The 18,089-nt window shown below is 38.0% G+C and overlaps 2 protein-coding genes and 1 pseudogene across 23 annotated transcripts in view; 2 read left to right on the forward strand and 1 right to left on the reverse strand.

The window, feature by feature from the left end:
- Nucleotides 1-18,089, reverse strand: part of GREB1L (GREB1 like retinoic acid receptor coactivator) — a 267,107-nt gene that overhangs the window by 42,091 nt on the left and 206,927 nt on the right. For all 19 annotated transcript variants that reach the window (XR_014233993.1, XR_014233994.1, XM_082353478.1 and 16 more), the window contains one exon: nt 17,807-18,004. Coding sequence is in view for 17 of the 19 variants with exons in the window: in XM_082353478.1 (XP_082209604.1) it covers nt 17,807-18,004 (198 nt within the window). In the remaining 2 variants the exon portion in view is untranslated. The remainder of the gene's footprint in view (nt 1-17,806; nt 18,005-18,089) is intronic.
- LOC309610554 (tumor protein D52 pseudogene) lies at nt 2,544-10,808 on the forward strand (annotated as a pseudogene). Its single transcript has one exon. The product of its transcript is annotated as a tumor protein D52 pseudogene (transcript).
- LOC309610571 (uncharacterized protein) overlaps nt 12,646-18,089 on the forward strand; it is a 138,307-nt gene continuing 132,863 nt past the window's right edge. For all 3 annotated transcript variants that reach the window (XR_014234023.1, XR_014234024.1, XM_082353633.1), the window contains exon 1: nt 12,646-13,548. The gene's annotated coding sequence lies outside the window, so the exon portion shown is untranslated. The remainder of the gene's footprint in view (nt 13,549-18,089) is intronic.

An 18,089-nucleotide genomic window follows, 5' to 3' on the forward strand; every position in this document is an offset into this window, starting at 1 on the left:
TACTGAACATCCATTATATATCAGGTACTATGTCAGGTATTGTGTTCAGCCTGGGGATACACAGGAGGGCAGGACAAACAAAGATCTTAATCTCATGGAGCTTATGATGGAGAAGATGGATATTTTTGACACATGTCATGATGAGAGACAAAGTCCTCTGGTGTAGAGGAGGTGAGCAGAGGCACAGAAAGAGGACCTACTTAATCTCTGGTGGTTTCTGTTTCCTTATTTGTAAAATAGGGAGAGTACAACCAGTTGAAAATTAGTCTATATTTCCTAAGTTTATCCTTAGGAAATAAGCAGTGAGAGTTAGGAGTCTCTTAATATGATAAGACCATAAATAATTCACAAAGAGGAAAAATGCATCTTATGGATTATTGAGTTGATCACATTTCAAAACAAATGAAATGCCGACCAATTGTATGCCTTTGACAGGTCAAGTCCATACATGCCCTTAATGGAAAGACAAAGTTCCATGAATCTCAGAGGTCATTCTCTTAGACATAACATGGTATATTAGTCTATGCTGCCAGCTGGCTCTGCAGTGGTATATCTGGGTGGGGGGGAGGCACATCAGAGGTACTTGATTGTTTTATTTCTAATGGGGCATTTTTAGTATATCATCCTTACCTTTACATTTTGTTTTAGACTTGCTTTTAGTTTTAAGTTTTGTTTCTTTCCTGGTTATGAAAGTGATAGATACTCATCTTGGGAAAACTGGAAAGTATAGAGATATATTAAAAAAGAAAAAATTATCCATGATTCTTTAACTCAAAATAAGTCACTGTGAACATTTTTGTGCATTCCTTCCTACTTTTTTTAAATGGATATTCTGCTACCTAGCTCACATTTTATAACTGTATAGCCTGACTTTTTTTTACCTATAACTGTAAAGTGAGAAACAAAACTATCCACAACCAGTCTAATGATACAGTATTTATCCTTTCATAGAAGCTGGTGGTCTTATGCAGTGTATATTAAAATATAAACAGAATATAATTTAATATTCCATTTTAATTCCTTTCTCCCTTCACAGCTTCTCCTTAGTAAATATAAAACAAAAATGGATATTGTGTCTTCCTTCAGAGGGCCTCTTTCAAGAGGTGTTAATGGCATCATTACAAGCATTTTATTTCAACTCAATAAAAATATCTTATGCTCTTACTATATTTAGAAATAAATGGAACCACCAATTACTTAAAAAAAGAGAGAGAGAAAGAAACAAAACTATCACTATTTACTAATAATATGTCTTGGTAGAAAACATAAAATAATCCACCAATAAATCAATTAAATTAATAAGAATTTAGTTAAGTTGATGGATTCAAAATCAATTTATAAAAATTAGTTGTATTTCTTTATACCAACAGCAAACAGTTAGGAAATAGTATTTAAAAAAAACTATTTTACAATGACGTCAAAAAATATTATCTATGAATAAACCTTATAAAAGGTGTATAAGACCTTTATGGAGAAAATGATGAAACTATTAATGACATTAAAGAAGACTTAAATTAGAAGTATACCATAAACATATAGTTAAAATTTAAAATTGTTTAAAAATGTATATGGCAGAGCAAAGAACCAAGAATAGTCAAGACAGCCCTGAAGTAGAAAAGGTGGGAGAGATCTGCCTTACCAGAGACTAAGAATTATACAGCTGTATTAACAAGACAGTGGTTTTGGCATGGAGCAAACCCTGGAAATACACCCACATGCATATAAAACGGAGATTTATGACAAAGCTTGCAATGTAGATCAGTGGTAAAGGATGGGCTCTTCAACAGTCAGCACTGAAGAACCAAGAAATTATATTGGATCTTACCTGATATGCGAAAAAAAAATTCAGGTGGATTAAAAACTTAAATGTAAAAGACAAAACTCTAAAACTTTTAGAAGACAATAAAGGAGAATAACTGTGGCAACTCATAGAGGATTTCTTAAACACAAAAGGCCAAATGATAGATAAACTAAACTTAAGAAGGTCTATTCATCAAAGATGTTATAAATAAAAAGACGAGCCTTCCAAATCTGTAACTAGTATTACTAAAAAGGATTAGTATTCAGAATACATAAATTACTCCTACAAATCCAAGAGAAAATGGGCAAAAAAAAAAGAAACTTTAGCAGGCATTTCCTAGAAGAAACCCAAATGGCCAATAAACATCTGAAAAGATGTTCAGCCTCATTAATAATAAGGGAAATACAAATAAAAACTATAATAAAATGGAATAATACCACATTAATACAAATTTTAAAAAACAAGATAATTGTAAGAAAGAAGGGGATGAAAGAAAATACTTATGTATCTCATTTCTGCAAAACAAATCCAAGAAGGATAAACCACAACCTAAAGAGATTGGTTACCAGTAGGGGGGTGGGTGGGAAAGGGGTGTAAAGAAGGGAGAATGGGAATGAGTAGGTATGAGGGAGAGATGCTTCTCTGAATATACCGTTTTGTATAGCTTTGGCTCTTAGAACCATAGAACAAAGTTAATCAAGAATGGAGTGGGGTGGTGGGGTGGTGGGGGGACTTCCCTGGTGGCGCAGTGGTTGAGAGTCTGCCTGCCAATGCAGGGGACACGGGTTCGAGCCCTGGTCTGGGAAGATCCCACATGCCGCGGAGCAACTAGGCCTGTGAGCCACAATTGCTGAGCCTGCGCGTCTGGAGCCTGTGCTCCACAACAAGAGAGGCCGCGATAGTGAGGGGCCCGCGCACCGCGATGAAGAGTGGCCCCCGCTTGCCACAACTAGAGAAAGCCCACGCACAGCAATGAAGACCCAATGCAGCCAAAAATAAATTAAAAAAAAAAAAGAATGGAGTGGGGGGACTTCCCTAGTGGTCCAGCGGTTAAGACCCTCTACTACCAATGCAGGGGGCCCGGGGTTCGATCCCTGGTCAGGGAACTAGATCCCACATGCTTCAACAAAGATCCTGCATGCCACAACTAAGACCCGGTGCAGCCAAATAAATAAATAAATAAATATTAAAAAAAGAAGAAGAAAAAAAAAGAATGGAGTGGGGCATGGGGGGTTGGATGGGAGGAGAGGCAGGCAACATGGAATCCAAATGGTAACAAATGAAACCTAACATAACCACATTGAGGGGGGGTGAGCATGAAAAGAGCAAACCTCGGTAAAACAAATCAGTGTTTTGGCTGGAAACCATAAGGCTAAAGACCAAAAGAATTGTACCGCAACACTTTAGCTGGCAATCTGTTTTCTCACAGGGGTGTGGGTTAGCAATTGTGTAACTTCTAGGAAAAAAAATCAAAGCAGTGAATATGTACATTGTAGATAACAAGAATCAGATTTCTCCCTGTCAGAGAAAAAAGTTACAAATAGAGAAATGGGGAAGGACTAAAAGGAACCTTGCAGTGTTCATATGGAATTGGAGATAGCCGTTAAGGTCATGAAAAACAAGGTAAAATTGAAGACATGTCCCAGGTTGCAGGAGACTAAGAGGACAAAAGAACTGAATGCAATGTTTGATCCTGGATTGAATCCTGGAACGAAAAATGACATTAAGGGAAAACTAGTGAGGTCTTTAGTTGGTTAATAGTTTTGTTCCAGAATTGATTTCCTGCTTTGATCACGGTACTATGGTTATATAAATTCTCAACTTTAAGAAAAGCTGGTGAAGGGTTTATGTGAACTCCCTATTTTTTAACAGCTTTATTAATATATAGTCCACATACATTTCACCCATATAAAATGTGCAATTCGATAGCTTTTAGTAAATTCACAGAGTTGTACAACAATCACTACAAGCAATTTTAGAACATTTTCATGAAACCCCAGACCCTTTAACCATCATCCCTCAATTCCCCCCTCAGTCCTCCAGCCCTAGGCAATTACCAATATATTTTCTTTCTCTATAGGTCTGCTTGCTCTGGACATTTAATGTAAACAGAATCATAACAATATCTGATCTTGTGTGACTGGCTTCTTTCACTTGGAATACCGTTTTCAAGTTTCATCCATGTTTTAGCATTCATCAATACTTCATTTCTTTTTATTGCTGAGTAATATTCCATTGTATAGATTACCACATTTTATATATCCATTCATTATGGGCATGATAGACATTTGAACTGTTTCCACTTTTTGGTTATTATGAATAATGCTGCTGTAAACTTTTGTGTACAGGTTTTTTGTGTGGACCTATATTTTCACTTCTCTCTCATTTCATACCTAGGAGTAGAATGGCTGGATCATATGGTAACTCTTTGTTTAACCATTTGAAGAGCTGCTAGACTGTTTTCTAAAGTAGCTAAACTATTTACATTCCCACCAGCAGTGTATGAACTTCCAGTTTCTCTACATATTACTTGTTATTGTCTCTCTTTTTGCTTATAGCAATCCTCATGGGCATGAAGTAGTATTCATTGTGGTTTTGATTTTCATTTCTCCAACTGCTTAATGGTGTTGAGCATCTTTTCATGTGCTCTTTGGTCATCTGTATATCTTCTTTGGATGTGTGCCCATTCAGATCCTTTACCCATATCTTAATTAGGCTATTTGTCTTTTTATTATTGAGTTATAATAGGTCTTTAAATATTATAGATAGAAGTCTCTTATCAGACATATGATTTGCAAATAATTTCTCTCATTCTGTGGGTTCTCTTTTCATTTTCTTGATGGTGTCCTTTGAAGCACAAATGTTTTAAATTTTGATGGTGTCCAGTTTATCTGTTTTTGTTGTTGTTGGTGGTGGTGCTCTTGGAATCGTATCTAAGAAATCACTGCTTGATCCAAAGTCACGAAGATTTACACCTATGTTTTCTTCTAAGAATTTTATTGTTTTAGGTCTTACATTTAGGTCTTTGATCTGTTTTAAGTTACTTTTTGCTTGTGAGGTAAAGGTCCAACTTCATTCTTTCACATGTGGATATCAAGTTGCCCCAGCACCATTTGTTGAAAAGATTACTTTCCCCATTGAATGGACTTGGCACCCTAGCCAAAATTCAGTTGACCATAAATAGCAGGGTTTATCTCTGGACTCTCTCAATTCTATCCCATTGATTTATATGTCATCTTTATGCCAGTACCACAATGTCTAAATGCTGTAGCTTCGTATTAAGTTTTAAAATGGGGCAGTGAGAGTCTTCCAACTTTGTTCTTCTTTTTAAATATTGTTTTGGGTATTCTGGGTCCCTTGAATTTCCACATGAATTTTAGGATCAGCTTGTTAATTTATGCAAAGAAGTCAGCTGGGTTTTTGATAGGGAATGCATTGAATCTGAGATCAATTTGCGGAATATTGCCATCTTAAAAATATTAATGTTGGGCTTCCCTGGTGGCGCAGTGGTTAAGAATCTGCCTGCCAATGCAGGGGACACGGGTTCGAGCCCTGGTCTGGGAAGATCCCACATGCCACGGAGCAACTAGGCCCGTGAGCCACAACTACTGAGCCTGCGCGTCTGGAGCCTGTGCTCCGCAACAAGAGAGGCCGCGATAGTGAGAGGCCCACGCACTGCGATGAAGAGTGGACCCCACTTGCTGCAAGCAGAGAAAGCCCTCGCACAGAAACGAAGACCCAACACAGCCAAAAATAAAAATAAATAAATAAATTAATTAATTAAAAAAAAAATTAAAAAACCTTAAAAATAAGCATGACCATATCAAACATTTGCAACTGAAACACATACATCGCTAGTGGGAATGTAAATATAACCAACCACCTTGGAAAAAAATTAGCATTATTTAGTAAGGTTGAAAGTGTACATAACCTATGCCCCAACAATTCTTCTCTCAGAAAAACTCTTGTACATGTGTACCAGCACTGTTTGAAATAGTAAAAAACTAGAAACAACCTAAATGTCCATCAATAGGAGAAATGATTTTTTTAAAAATGTGTGTTATATTCATTTAATAGAACACTAAAAAGCAGTAAAATTAGTGAATTACAGCTACACACAACAACAGGATTAATCACAGGAACGTAATATTGAGTATAAAAAGTAAATTACAGACAAATGCACTTACAAAAATGTTTAAAGTATACAAAATTAAACAATATATTGTTTAGGAGTTATGCACTATGGCAAAACTATAAATAAAACAAGGAATAATAAACACAAAATTCAGCATAATAGTTATCCTTGAAAGAAGACGAATGTTAGCATCAGGGTGGGGAACAAGAGTCTTCAGTAAGTTATTTTGATGGGTACGTGGGTGTTCACTATATTGTGATTTTTAATACCTCATAAAATTTATAAATTTGATCTATTCAATATTTAAAATTTCTTAAAAGGGGGGAAGGCAAATATATATCCATGTTTAAGAAACTTTTTAAAGACATTAGTAACTATACTAAATTCTATTTGATGGATATAACATCAATGTACAGTGACTATTTTCCTGTCACTTTCTACTTTGAATACTAGAGAAAAGTTGAAAGACTAGTGCAATAAATACCTGTATACCCTTCAATTAGTTTCACCAATTGTTAATATTTTGGTACATTTGCTTTTTCTCTTTATTACTTTTTATTCATTGTTGTTATTATTGCTGAATAATTTAGAAGTAACATATAATATTCACCCTTATATACCTCAATATGTATTTCTTAAGAGCAAAGGCATTCTCCTACATAACTAAAATACCATTATTACATCCAAAGAATTGAACTAACATTGATATAATATTCTCTAGTACACAGCATACATTTGTTTTTTTTAAACTAATTTTTATTGGAGTGTAGTTGATTTACAGTGTTAGTTTCTGCTGTACAGCAAAGTGAATCAGTTATACATATACCTATATCCACTCTTTATTAGATTCTATTCCCATACAGGTCATTAAAGAGTACTGAGTAGCGTTCTCTGTGCTATACAGTAGGTTGTTATTAGTTACCTATTTTACATATAGTAGTAGATATGAGTTTCACGAATTGTCCCAGAGCTGTGTTTTTTACTTTTTATTTTTAGGCCTAAGATCCAATCAAGAATTAAGCATTGTACTTGGTTGCAATGTCTCTTTATTCTGTATAATTAAAACAGCTCCCCTGTCTTTTTTTTTTTTTTGGTCTTTTCATCGATATTTTAAAAAATGCAGGCTAGTTGTTCTGTAGAATGTCACACAATCTGGATTTTTCTGATAGTGTCCTTGTGATTAGATTCAGGTTAAACATTTTTGGCAATTATACTTCATAGGTGACATCATGTACTTCCCCTTGTTCATAATGTCAATCTGTCCCATAATGGGAGATGGCGAAGTTTGATTGCATGGACATGGTACTGTCTACTGCCAGATCTCTCCATTGTAAAGATGCCTTTTCCTCTTTGTAATTTTTAATATGTGGGATGACACTTGAGACTGTGTGAATATTTGTTACTGAATACATTTTACCCAATGGTTTCAGTAGCCATTGATGATACTTGCCAGAATCAATAATTATATTGGTAGTGCAAAACAGGGATTTCTTAATTCTGTTATTTTCATATGTTGATTAGCTGGTACTCTTTTATAAAGGAGAGCTTGCGTCCCACCCCTCACTCCTGCCCCTTTTATTTTTTTTTAGCATTACTGTGGACTCATGGGCTTTACAAAAATCTGGTAGGTTACAATCCACTGCCATCATTCCTTTAGATGCCCCGAATTACCAAGTTTGGGCAGTAAAATCTCCTTCAAGCAGGCTGCTGTGTCCTTTCAACATGCCTCCATCGATCTTTGAGTACTTTCTCACTTTCTGGAAACCAAGATTCCAGACTGTTCCTACCTCAGAGCTGGTACAATGGGGAAGGGTATTTATAACCTAAGATCTAGATGCTAAATGTGCACACACACATTTGATACTAAAATATCATTTTATTTTTAAAGATTATTTTGATGTGGACCATTTTTTAAGTCTTGAATTCACCACAACACTGCTTCCGTTCCAAGTCTTGGTTTCCTGGCCGCGAGGCATGTGGGATCTTAGCTCCTCGACCAGGGATCAAACCCTCACCCCCTGCAGTGGAAAGCTATGCCTTAACCACTGGACCGCCAAGGAAGTCCCAAAATATCACTGCTTTTAAAACCTTTCAGGGGATGAAGCTAAGAGACATTTAGTATTTTTCAAGTTATAAGTTTATACTTCTATCTCCAATTTAAATCTAAAATGAATATTTCTCCCTTCTTTCATGTAAGAACACTGGTTTTCAACATTAAAATATTTACCCATTTTCTCTATCCTGTGATATACACAAAATAGCTTAAGATTATCAGTACCACTTCCAACCACATACTGATTAAAATTCAAGATTCATTTGCAATTCTTTTTGCCCTTAGGATATGATATATCACACTGAGAATGTTCAATAAGAAAACCGTGTTTAAAATAATCCTTGAATTAATTCTTTTTGGTGTGTGGTTATGTTATCAATTTGATATGCAGTTAGGTTCATTTATTTCTGTTTGCATTTAATATTAAATTTTTTTCCCATCATCTTAATTTAATTTAATTTTTTGACTATGTAACTCATTTATAAGGATCAAAGGTCAAAACTATATTAAAAGTTATACTCATTCCACCCCTATCTCTTCCACCCCATATAGGATAACTTTTTCATTAGTTTCTGGTTTTATCCTCATGTTTTGTTTTGTTTTTTAAAAATATACTTAGAGGTGTGAAATCTGAAAATGGTCAGAAGTGCCGAGAAATGGCTGGTCTGAGAAAGGTCACTTTCTATATTCTTGATAATTTATTTATCACAGTTCTATAGGATTAAATAAAAGTTTATGTTCTAATAAATCATGAGCAAATCTCACATTATTCCAACTCCACAATAAAAAATGGACATCAGCAGGGTCCAACTGGGATACTGATGGTAGCACCAAGAGAGTCAGGGCCATGTCTACCTAAATAATAAATCTTACTTTTTAACATGAATGGGAACTTAGGAGGCTTCAGTAATTCTTCTTCTTTTATGACATTTTGCAACTTACTGAGTCCTAGAACAGAGCCAGTGGCGGTTGGGAATCACCTAAAGTGTTTGGTGATTGGTTGGTGTTCCCTGAAGGTGATTGAGCTGAACGTTGGGAGCTACCTTAGGTGGTGCCCCAGTCGTGGACATCTTCCACGGAAATAACCAACTCCAAAGAAGAGGAACTTTCTTGGACGGACAAGGACTCCAAGCAACTAGACTGTAGCCACTTGTGCCCCCTTTGGCTTTACTGAAGGCTACGGAGCCAGATGTGTTTAAGCATTAGCCTGAATTCCCCTTTATGGGATTAGAGAAAAACAATATCATGTCCTCCAAGGCCATTCCTCTCAAAACTTTAAAGGGGAAACAGCAATTTTTCAACCATCTAAGGGTCTTGAAGGGGAATAAAACCAAGAACACAGGCACCAAGTCCACAATATCTTGTGAGCACCAGTGTCAAAGCCATAGAGGTGAAAAGTCTGAATGAGCGGCCAGAACCCATCACTAGAAGGAGCTAATCAGCCTGAGTATCAGGTTAAACTGATAATAATCAGGGAAATCTAAAATGTCCAGGTATCAGTAAAAATGACCCAGTGCTCACCTCAATGCCCCACGGTACTGCTTATTTATTTGGAGAGAACAATGTGGTCTGGCTTGAATGTTATTATCTCTTGATGTTTTTTAATAAAGAATTTTACTTCTAAATTTTTTATTTCTAATTTTTATTTCTTGCTCTTCCTGTCAAGAAGACATCCTAAAGAAAAATAAAACTACTCTCGGTTTTAGCTGTTCATCTTCCCTTGGGATCGAATTAATTTCTCTGAAGTTTTGGTATGCAAAAATATTCTAATGCTTAAAAGGAAATGAAAATCATGTTTATTTTTTAATTTTTGGCTGATTTTATGGGTTTGTTATAACTGCTTTTACTGATATGTCTTCAGATCCCTATTACAAAAAAGTAGAATATAAATAATCAATTGCTATTGTTGTTTTTTAAAAAAGGAAATGAAAATCCAGAAAATATTAAATCATTAGAGCATGCTGAATTTTTAAGTCTTATAACAATGGACATTCCTTCACCCTGGCTATCTCTTCTCAGCAAATAACCTGGGAGGAGGACAGGAGGAGCGCGGCGGGCGGGCAGGCCAAGCGAGGACTCGCTGCTGGTGGGCGGGAGACATGGATCGCGGCGAGCAAGGTCTACTGAGAACAGACCCAGTGCCCGAGGAAGGAGATGTTGCTGCCACTATCAGTGCCACTGAGACCCTATCAGAGGAGGAGTGAGAAGAGCTAAGAAGAGAACTTGCTAAGGTAGAAGAAGAAATCCAGACTCTGTCTCAAGTGTTAGCAGCAAAAGAGAAGCACCTAACAGAGATCAAGCGGAAACTTGGGATCAATTCACTACAGAAACTAAAACAGAACATTGCCAAAGGGTGGCAAGATGTGACAGCCACGTCTGTGTACAAGAAGACCTCTGAAACCTTATCTCAGGCTGGACACAAGGCTTCAGCTTCTTTTTCATCTGTTGGATCAGTCATCACCAAAAAGCTGGAAGATGTAAAAAACTACCCAACTTTCAAATAATTTGAGGAAAGGGTTGAAAACTTAAAGTCTAAAGTAGGGGGAACCAAGCCTGCTGGTGGTGATTTTGGAGAATTCTTGAATTCGACTGCAAATGCTAGTTCCACCACCACGGAGCCTCTTCCAGAAGAGACACAGGAGAGCCTGTGAGATTCCACCTTTGTTCTGCTACTCACTGCCAGATGCTGCAAGCGAGATCCAAGCACATCTTGTCAACATTCATTGCCATGAATTTCCACCAGATGTGCCTTTGTGGAGCTTTACATATTCTTTTGACCAAATAGTTTGTGGGTTGAACAACGTAAAAATATCTTAACCTCTATTCCTGGGAGACACCCTTTCATGTGCATTTAAGGCCCTTTATTTAGGAAATATTATAAAAACACATACAGTACCTGGAGATCCTCACTAGAATGACCTAAGAAGCTGTGGGTTATCATAATTGCTTTCCTACTTTACAAAATTTGCTCTGGATCTGGGATACCAGTTTGATCTTTGTCTTCTATACAATTTTCTTTTTTCCTCGTTGAATCTCTGTATATTTGATTCCTACATAAGATTGCTCTTTAAAATTTTCTGTATCCTGGTTATTAAAAGTTTTGGCAAAATGTTCTTTACCTCCAAGGGAAGAACTACCAGCTACAAAAAATATTTTGAATAGATATTGTTTTGGTATAAGTTATCTTATATCTTGGGTGTTTGAAGACACCAGACTAAATATTCAATTGGTTATAGTTTTGTAAGTGACAATATGTACAGACAGTAATTCAAAATCCTAGGTGACTTGAGAGTGGAGCCCTCACATCCTTGTTTATCACCATCTGTGACAGTAACCATTTCAGTGTCATGGTTATTATGCATCATGGTTATTATGCCACTTATAGCTACTTATTTTCACCAGATTAAAATTTTAGTTTTGGAGTAAATTGCAAGTTAACGTTCTGAATCAAGCATATTGTATTATCAATATGTTGAAATATGAACACTCTCTGAAAATGTTCAGTTCAAAAGCCTGAAAGTTTTTTAGATCTAGGTAGCTGAAAAGTGCTAAAATCAATCACATTAGGGGAAACATTGTTGTCTTCATTTAATTCATTTAGCAGCATTTACAGTAAGTAGCACACCAAGTTATATGACTAATATAACTTGAAAAAATTTTATACTAAGGGGTTGGTGATAACTCCTGAGGATTTAATACATTAATAAAAATCAACTCATCATTTTCTACTTACTTGTTTTCAGTGTGTTAGAAATTACAAAATGATACTGTAGATATTGCCCCCTGCTTTGAAAACTGAGTGTCAGGGCTGAATGAACCAAAGCCTCTGGAAGTATCTGCATGGAGGCCAAGGTACTCTATTAATGCTAATGGCTACTTACTCATCACCACTATCTTTTCCTTATGCTGTGTATGGTTATGGCCTACAATGTTGTATTTGTTATTTATCAAGTTGTGATTGTTTTATTATTGTTAAAGCCAAATGTTAATTGCCAAGCTTGGAGTGACCTAAAGCATTTTTTAAAAGCATGACTAGATTTACTTTGGGATAAATGATTTTATCCAAATCTGAAAAGCTACAAGTGTTGATTGTTATAAAATATTGATAACATGCTGCCATTCTTGATTGCTGGAGCTTTTGTTAGCACTTCAGATGCAACTGAAACTATGCTCTATTACATGTGAAAAGCTTAATAAATTCTGTATATCAGTAAAAGAAAAATAAATATATAACCTGGGAACTGAAACAGCTGGTTAAAATTCCAGGTAATTGCTTTCGGTGCCCATTGCACTGGTGGTCCCACTGTTTTCTGGTGGCCTGGCTGGCTCCCTTCTGTCCTCCCAGTGGGAGAGAATTCTCTGATTTGGGTTTGGTGAGACTTCTCTGTGTGGGTGTATATGACTATGCTGTTTGTTTGGGTCAAGGAGGGAAGCAGCACTGGATCTGCATAAGAAGAGCATTCTGAACACACAGATACAACTTCAGAGCCCTGTGTGAACTGACAGATACACCTGATACATACCCATGTTAAGGGCTTTACTCTTGGCCAAAGTAGGTTTGCGAAACATGGTTTTATTGACTGAATTTGTTTTTGCCACAGGACTGCCACATCTTAAATATTAATTACTTCTATGTCTTCCTCTTATTTATTTATTTATTTCAGCTGTGCCACACGGCTTGTGGGATCTTAGATCCCCAAACAGGGATTGAACCCAGGCCACGGCAGTGAAGGCACCAAGTCCTAACCACTGCACCACCAGGGAATTCCCTATGTCTTCTTCTTAAAATAGATTTTAACTTAAAACAACAGAATTTTGTTCAACAAAATTGTTGTTTGTTCAACAACATTCAACAGAATGTTACAAAACTTCAGTTCAACACATTTATTAAGTGTCTCCTGTGCCATAGACAAGACAGACCTATACCCTGAATATTTGCTTTCTAGCTGAAGAGAAAGATCATTAATCAACACACAGCCACTATGCAGTCTTGAGTGTCAGGCTGGAGCACCACAGGGTACACAGTAGCACTGGAGCATGACTTGTAGAAGGAAGGCTGGGAAAGGATGTGTCTTGGAAGCCAAAGGCACTGCAGTGCTTAAAGGAAGGAATGGAGGGCACCTGTGCTGTCAGGAGTCCAGATAAGGACAGAAAAGGTCATTGGTGACATTGGTGAGAGTCCTACAAGCGTGGCAGTGGGGAGTGGAGGCCAGTTTGCAAGGTGTTGAGTGACTGGGAGATGAGAAAATGAAGATGACAACAGACAACTGTCTCAGTAAGTTTGTCACTTAAGCCGAGGAGGACGAACTGGAAGGTTAGGTAGGATAACAGAGGCTTGTTTTGTCTCAGAGAGAGTGGGGCAGGTTAAAACTGGTGGAAGGAGCTCCAGGAGGGAAGGAAATGGAAGGTGACAATGAGAGAAGAGATCATCAGAGTGTGAGGTCCATGAAAATGAGGAGAGCACGGCCTCCAGAGCAAGGTGGGAGAATCAGGCTTACACAGAGGAGGGCAGCTCTTCACTGACCAGGAAGGAAGTGGGAATGACGGGTGTATATGCAGGTAGGTTTCCAGATTTGGAAGGAAGTTTTTATCTGAAGTTTTCCTCCTTTGGGGGTGGGGGAGGGGAGAGACAAGCGGCATGGTCCTTTGCTAAGAGAAGGATGAGGTCAGAACTGTGAGTGAAACGGAGTCTGCAAGAGCCAGTCACTGTGGAAAGTGGGAGAGAGAGCCAACTAAAGAACCAGAAAGAATTTATGAGGCATCAATCGGAAAGGTTGATTTTTTTTCCCCACACAGTGTATGTTGCAAAGAAGTCTGTAGTCTGGTGTTGAGGTTGTTAGAATTTACAATTCCAGGATCCAGCAGCATCTGGGATATGACTCGGGAGCAGGCGACTGAGGGGCAGTAGAGGTAAAGGTGTTTGCGGATGAGAGCTTAATGTAGAGAAGCTAGGATTTGGTGGGGTCATCCACTTGGATGGGAGGTGATGGCTGTGAGGCAGGTGCCAACGCTGTCTATAAACTAGGGGTGGGCACTGGGCAGCTACTACTTGGTTGGAAACTGACTTCACGGATGCTAACGTTAGGTACTTGTTCAGTTATATTTGTACAGAGGAATCTCTGGTGTTTCCCTACTCCACCTCAGGGCAGAGTGCTTTCCTAGTACTTTCTTCCCTGGGATCCCATTCCCTGCTGCCTTTCTCACTTCCTTTTTTCTGCTTACATTTTCTGCTGACTAACAAGGAGATATAAGGTTGATGAGACCAAGAAAATACATTTTAGAAAGTGAAATTGCCTTCCTTTATCTCTTCTCCTCCCCTCCTAATCCCTACCACTGCCTTAAAACCTATCTACATATCAGCAGACGAAACTGTCTCTCTGGTTCTTTTATGATCAGGCATGTAATTGAGGTGTCAAATTTATGTCATTCCCCTGAGCATGATAAAACTTCCTTGACTGGACACTCCTAGATCTGCTCCCATTTGCTGGGGGCTCCCACGGATACAATTTTAAAAGCAGGAAGGAGGAAAATATAGACAGTTACTAATCCTTCCTGTTTTCATCCTACTCATGTTGAGTTGAAAGTGGCTTGCATTTTGATAACCTAGTATTCTAATTTATAGAATTTGGAGCTTCTTGAATTAGAAGAACTATGCTACAACATCAGTCTATAAAAAAACTGACACTAAAACAAAAGAATTTCCTATGGTCTAAAAATTCCTTACGTTGCTTCTCCACTGATCACTGCAGCATTTGCAAGTCCATCTGGGGCAAACTTAAAAATGTTTAACCCATTTCATTTCTTTTTTTTTACCTTCCAATTCTTTCTGTAATGTTTTCTTTTGTCTTCTTTTCCTCCCTGCCTCCCTTCCTTAGTTAGAAAGTAAGTTAAGGTATCAAATGCTTCACCTTAATGCTGAGTCTGCAACAACGTGATGGTTTCTATTTTCAACTTTTTCTTTCAGCCACACAAGGGCTGCCAAGGATGTGGCCTTTCTGCATGTCCTGGCTGCTTCTCCCTGCCTGGTGCTTTTCCTGGCAGGCTGGCTGCTGAAATGCTTCCTTTAGGGAAAGGCAAATGGAACCAGAGAGCAAAGCACTTGGGCACTGGTGTTCCCTCTGCCCATCCCTCCCCTTCCTCCCTCCAGCCTCAGCTCTCCCTTCGAACCCGAACCCATAGTTGAGCCCCTACTGGTGCCAGGCCCAGGAGAGGCAGAAATGAGGCACCAGGCACACAGAGATGAGAAAACAGCCCTTGTCCCCAAAGCACTGCCCTCTGGACCTTAGGCAAATGTAGCTCTCCTTGATTCACATGGCAAAATATGAGGAAACGGAGTCAGATGACTTCTTGAGAATCCTCTGTGTTTTCATAGCAATGACTTTCAAGAGTTGTTTTAGTGGAGAATCTCTGCTCTGGACAATCTCTTTACACCTTAAAATGCTTCTGGTCCTTTGGGTTCTATCAACTGTTATGTGTTCCAAAAATAGAAAGGTATTCAAATAAAAAAAGCAAATAAATTTTGGTGTTGTTATGATGTGGAATATCATATACATTCATTACGAATGATGCTTACAAAAGCTTAATGATGTAGAAAAATGTGCCTGCTATAATATCAGACATAGGCAGAGAAGAGAGCCTGGAACACTAGGTATTAAGTCATTTTAACAGTGATTATCCTTGAGTGGTGGGATTATAAGTGTTTAAAATTTCCTACTTTCTTTTATTTTTCAAAATAAAGAAAACCACAATTCTGGTTTTTTCTATAATAAAAATGAATACAGTTATTTAAAAATATATAGAAGTGATTGTTTTTGCAGCAAAAATTTTCAGTATGTATGCCAAGGCCAGATGTGAATAATTTTAAAAATATGCTTTGCCTTGATTTTCTGAATCTCTCTGTAACACTGATTTTCTTGGATTCTAAGCTTATGTAACTAGTCAAATACCAGTCCTTTCTGAGGAATGATGATCTCAAAATACTCACTTTGGAAAAATCTGAGGGCGTTGAGAAGGGAAAAGGAAGGACCAATAGAGTTTCTCTATCTGTCCAAAATGCAGGGTTTTATTTAGGGCCTTGCATTGACTAAGAAAGTTGAAAATACAGGTCATCAAGAGGTTATCTGAGGAAAAGGCTCTGGGGAGAGAATAACCACTTGCCCATGGATGATTTCACCCCTTGAAACAGGTGCTAAGATGACTTGGCTGGAGTATGACTGGGATATCAGATCACAAACTCAGGAAGGCCATAAATGCCCTTTGGTACAAGTAAAAAACCTACAAGAGAAGGTGCTCCCTCCTTAGTAATGAAGTGGAAAATCCACAAGAAGTAGCAAAAATCTGGTTAATGCCTGGTGTGACGAAAGCCCCTCCATTTCCCTCAATGGAGGGAGGCGGAAAGAAAATGACGAATGGCCAGTAGCTGAGGATGTCTAGAACTCACTCCGGTTTCTGGGAGAGCTGTGAGAGAAGGCATTTGACCGTCTCTGGCTAATTCACCTATAAGTCAATATTTCTAACAGGCCATTTTGTAACTTGTCATTCAAAATTTTAGAGGCTAAAACGAAGGTTGCACTGTTAACCAGGAGCTTGGGTCTCGACAAGGCATGGGAAGACTTTACATGTCTCAGTCACAGCCACTAAGAGATGTTAAAGAGGGAAAAGCCTTTTGTTAGTCAGCTCATCTGGCCCATGAAACTTAGAACGAAAGATTTTTTGTAGAGCTGTGCTAATCAAAGAGTGGTCCTCTGACCAGCCGCCCAGGTAGCCCCTGGGAGCTTGTTGGAAATGCAGAATCTGGAGCCCACCCAGACCTACTGAAGGGGAATCTGCATTTTAACAAGATTCCCAGTGATCTGCATGCACGCTAAAGTTTAAGGAGCACTGAATGACAGGTGTGGAACATATAAACTGTATTTTAAGCTCTTCTGAAGTTTTCTGCTTCCTGTTTTCAAATATATTGAAAATAAATTTTTTTACTGTGGCAAAAAGATTTATCCTCCAGTTAAAATCTGTGTGTGTGTGTGTGTGTGTGTGTGTGTGTGTGTGTGTGTGTGTGTGTATGTGTGTTTTCCCCCAGCTAAGGTACTCAGAAGCAACTTCACATTTATAATTTCTTTTTCAAACCTAGTTTACAAAGGCAGGCATTTTCAGCAGTCTCAATTTTCTAAATTCCTTATTGCTTCTTGTAATTCTAAGCAACTTTTATGTTTGAGAGGGATGTTATTTACCACAGACTTCTAAAATATTTGCTCCCTACCTTTTCACATTTTCTGGAAAAAAATTGTTTTCCTCTCTACTTATTCTCTTAAGGTCATTAGGAGAAATTCTAACTTTGAATTTTTTTTAATGAGGTTTCTCATTGCTGACACAGGGGATGGGGTTCTGGTTTCTAGGCTGAAAATCTGCTGGCAGTGTGCAAAAGGTTTAAGTATCCTCCTATGAGAATGACTCACTGAGCCACAGAAGGACTTCAGGTGGCACAGACCCCGTCATCCCAGGCAGGGCTATCTTTGTCTTGAGGAAATTTCCCTTCATGAATGAGTGGCCAGTTTCTAATCCACTGATGACATCACAGACTTAATAGAATCAGGCAAACATGCACAGCAATTTACCCTTGACCTAGGAGGGAAAAGGTCAGAGTACTTTGAGGAAATACTCACAGATAAATTTGAAGTAATATTTAAAGTACTCCTGTGATATTTATTACTGAAAAAAAGGATGGAAGTGCCCTAAAAATGTTTGGATTAAGCCAAAGAAAGAGGCAGAGGGAATCTAAGGCTGGATCTAGGTAGGGCCCTCTTTGAAAGTTCCATCTTACCTGATTGTCGAATCCGTTGAAGAGTTTGCTGGACCAGAACCTCGGATCTCGGGACAATGATGATGAAGTCCACTTTGCTGAAGTGGCCGAGGTCCAGGCTCTGGCTGCCGCTGTCTGCTATAGCACACACCTGGGACAACAGTTTTCTGGCAACTGTAAGCTGCGGTTGATAAATCTGGAAGGGTTCATTATCTAAATCTAAAATTTAAAAAAGTCATAAGAACAAGATTAATTCACTTCTGTGATGGCCTCTATGAATCCATATAGGGACGAATAATACACA

This window comes from Balaenoptera borealis (assembly GCF_965194805.1).
Source record: "Balaenoptera borealis genome assembly, chromosome: 14".
Taxonomy (NCBI): domain Eukaryota; kingdom Metazoa; phylum Chordata; class Mammalia; order Artiodactyla; family Balaenopteridae; genus Balaenoptera; species Balaenoptera borealis.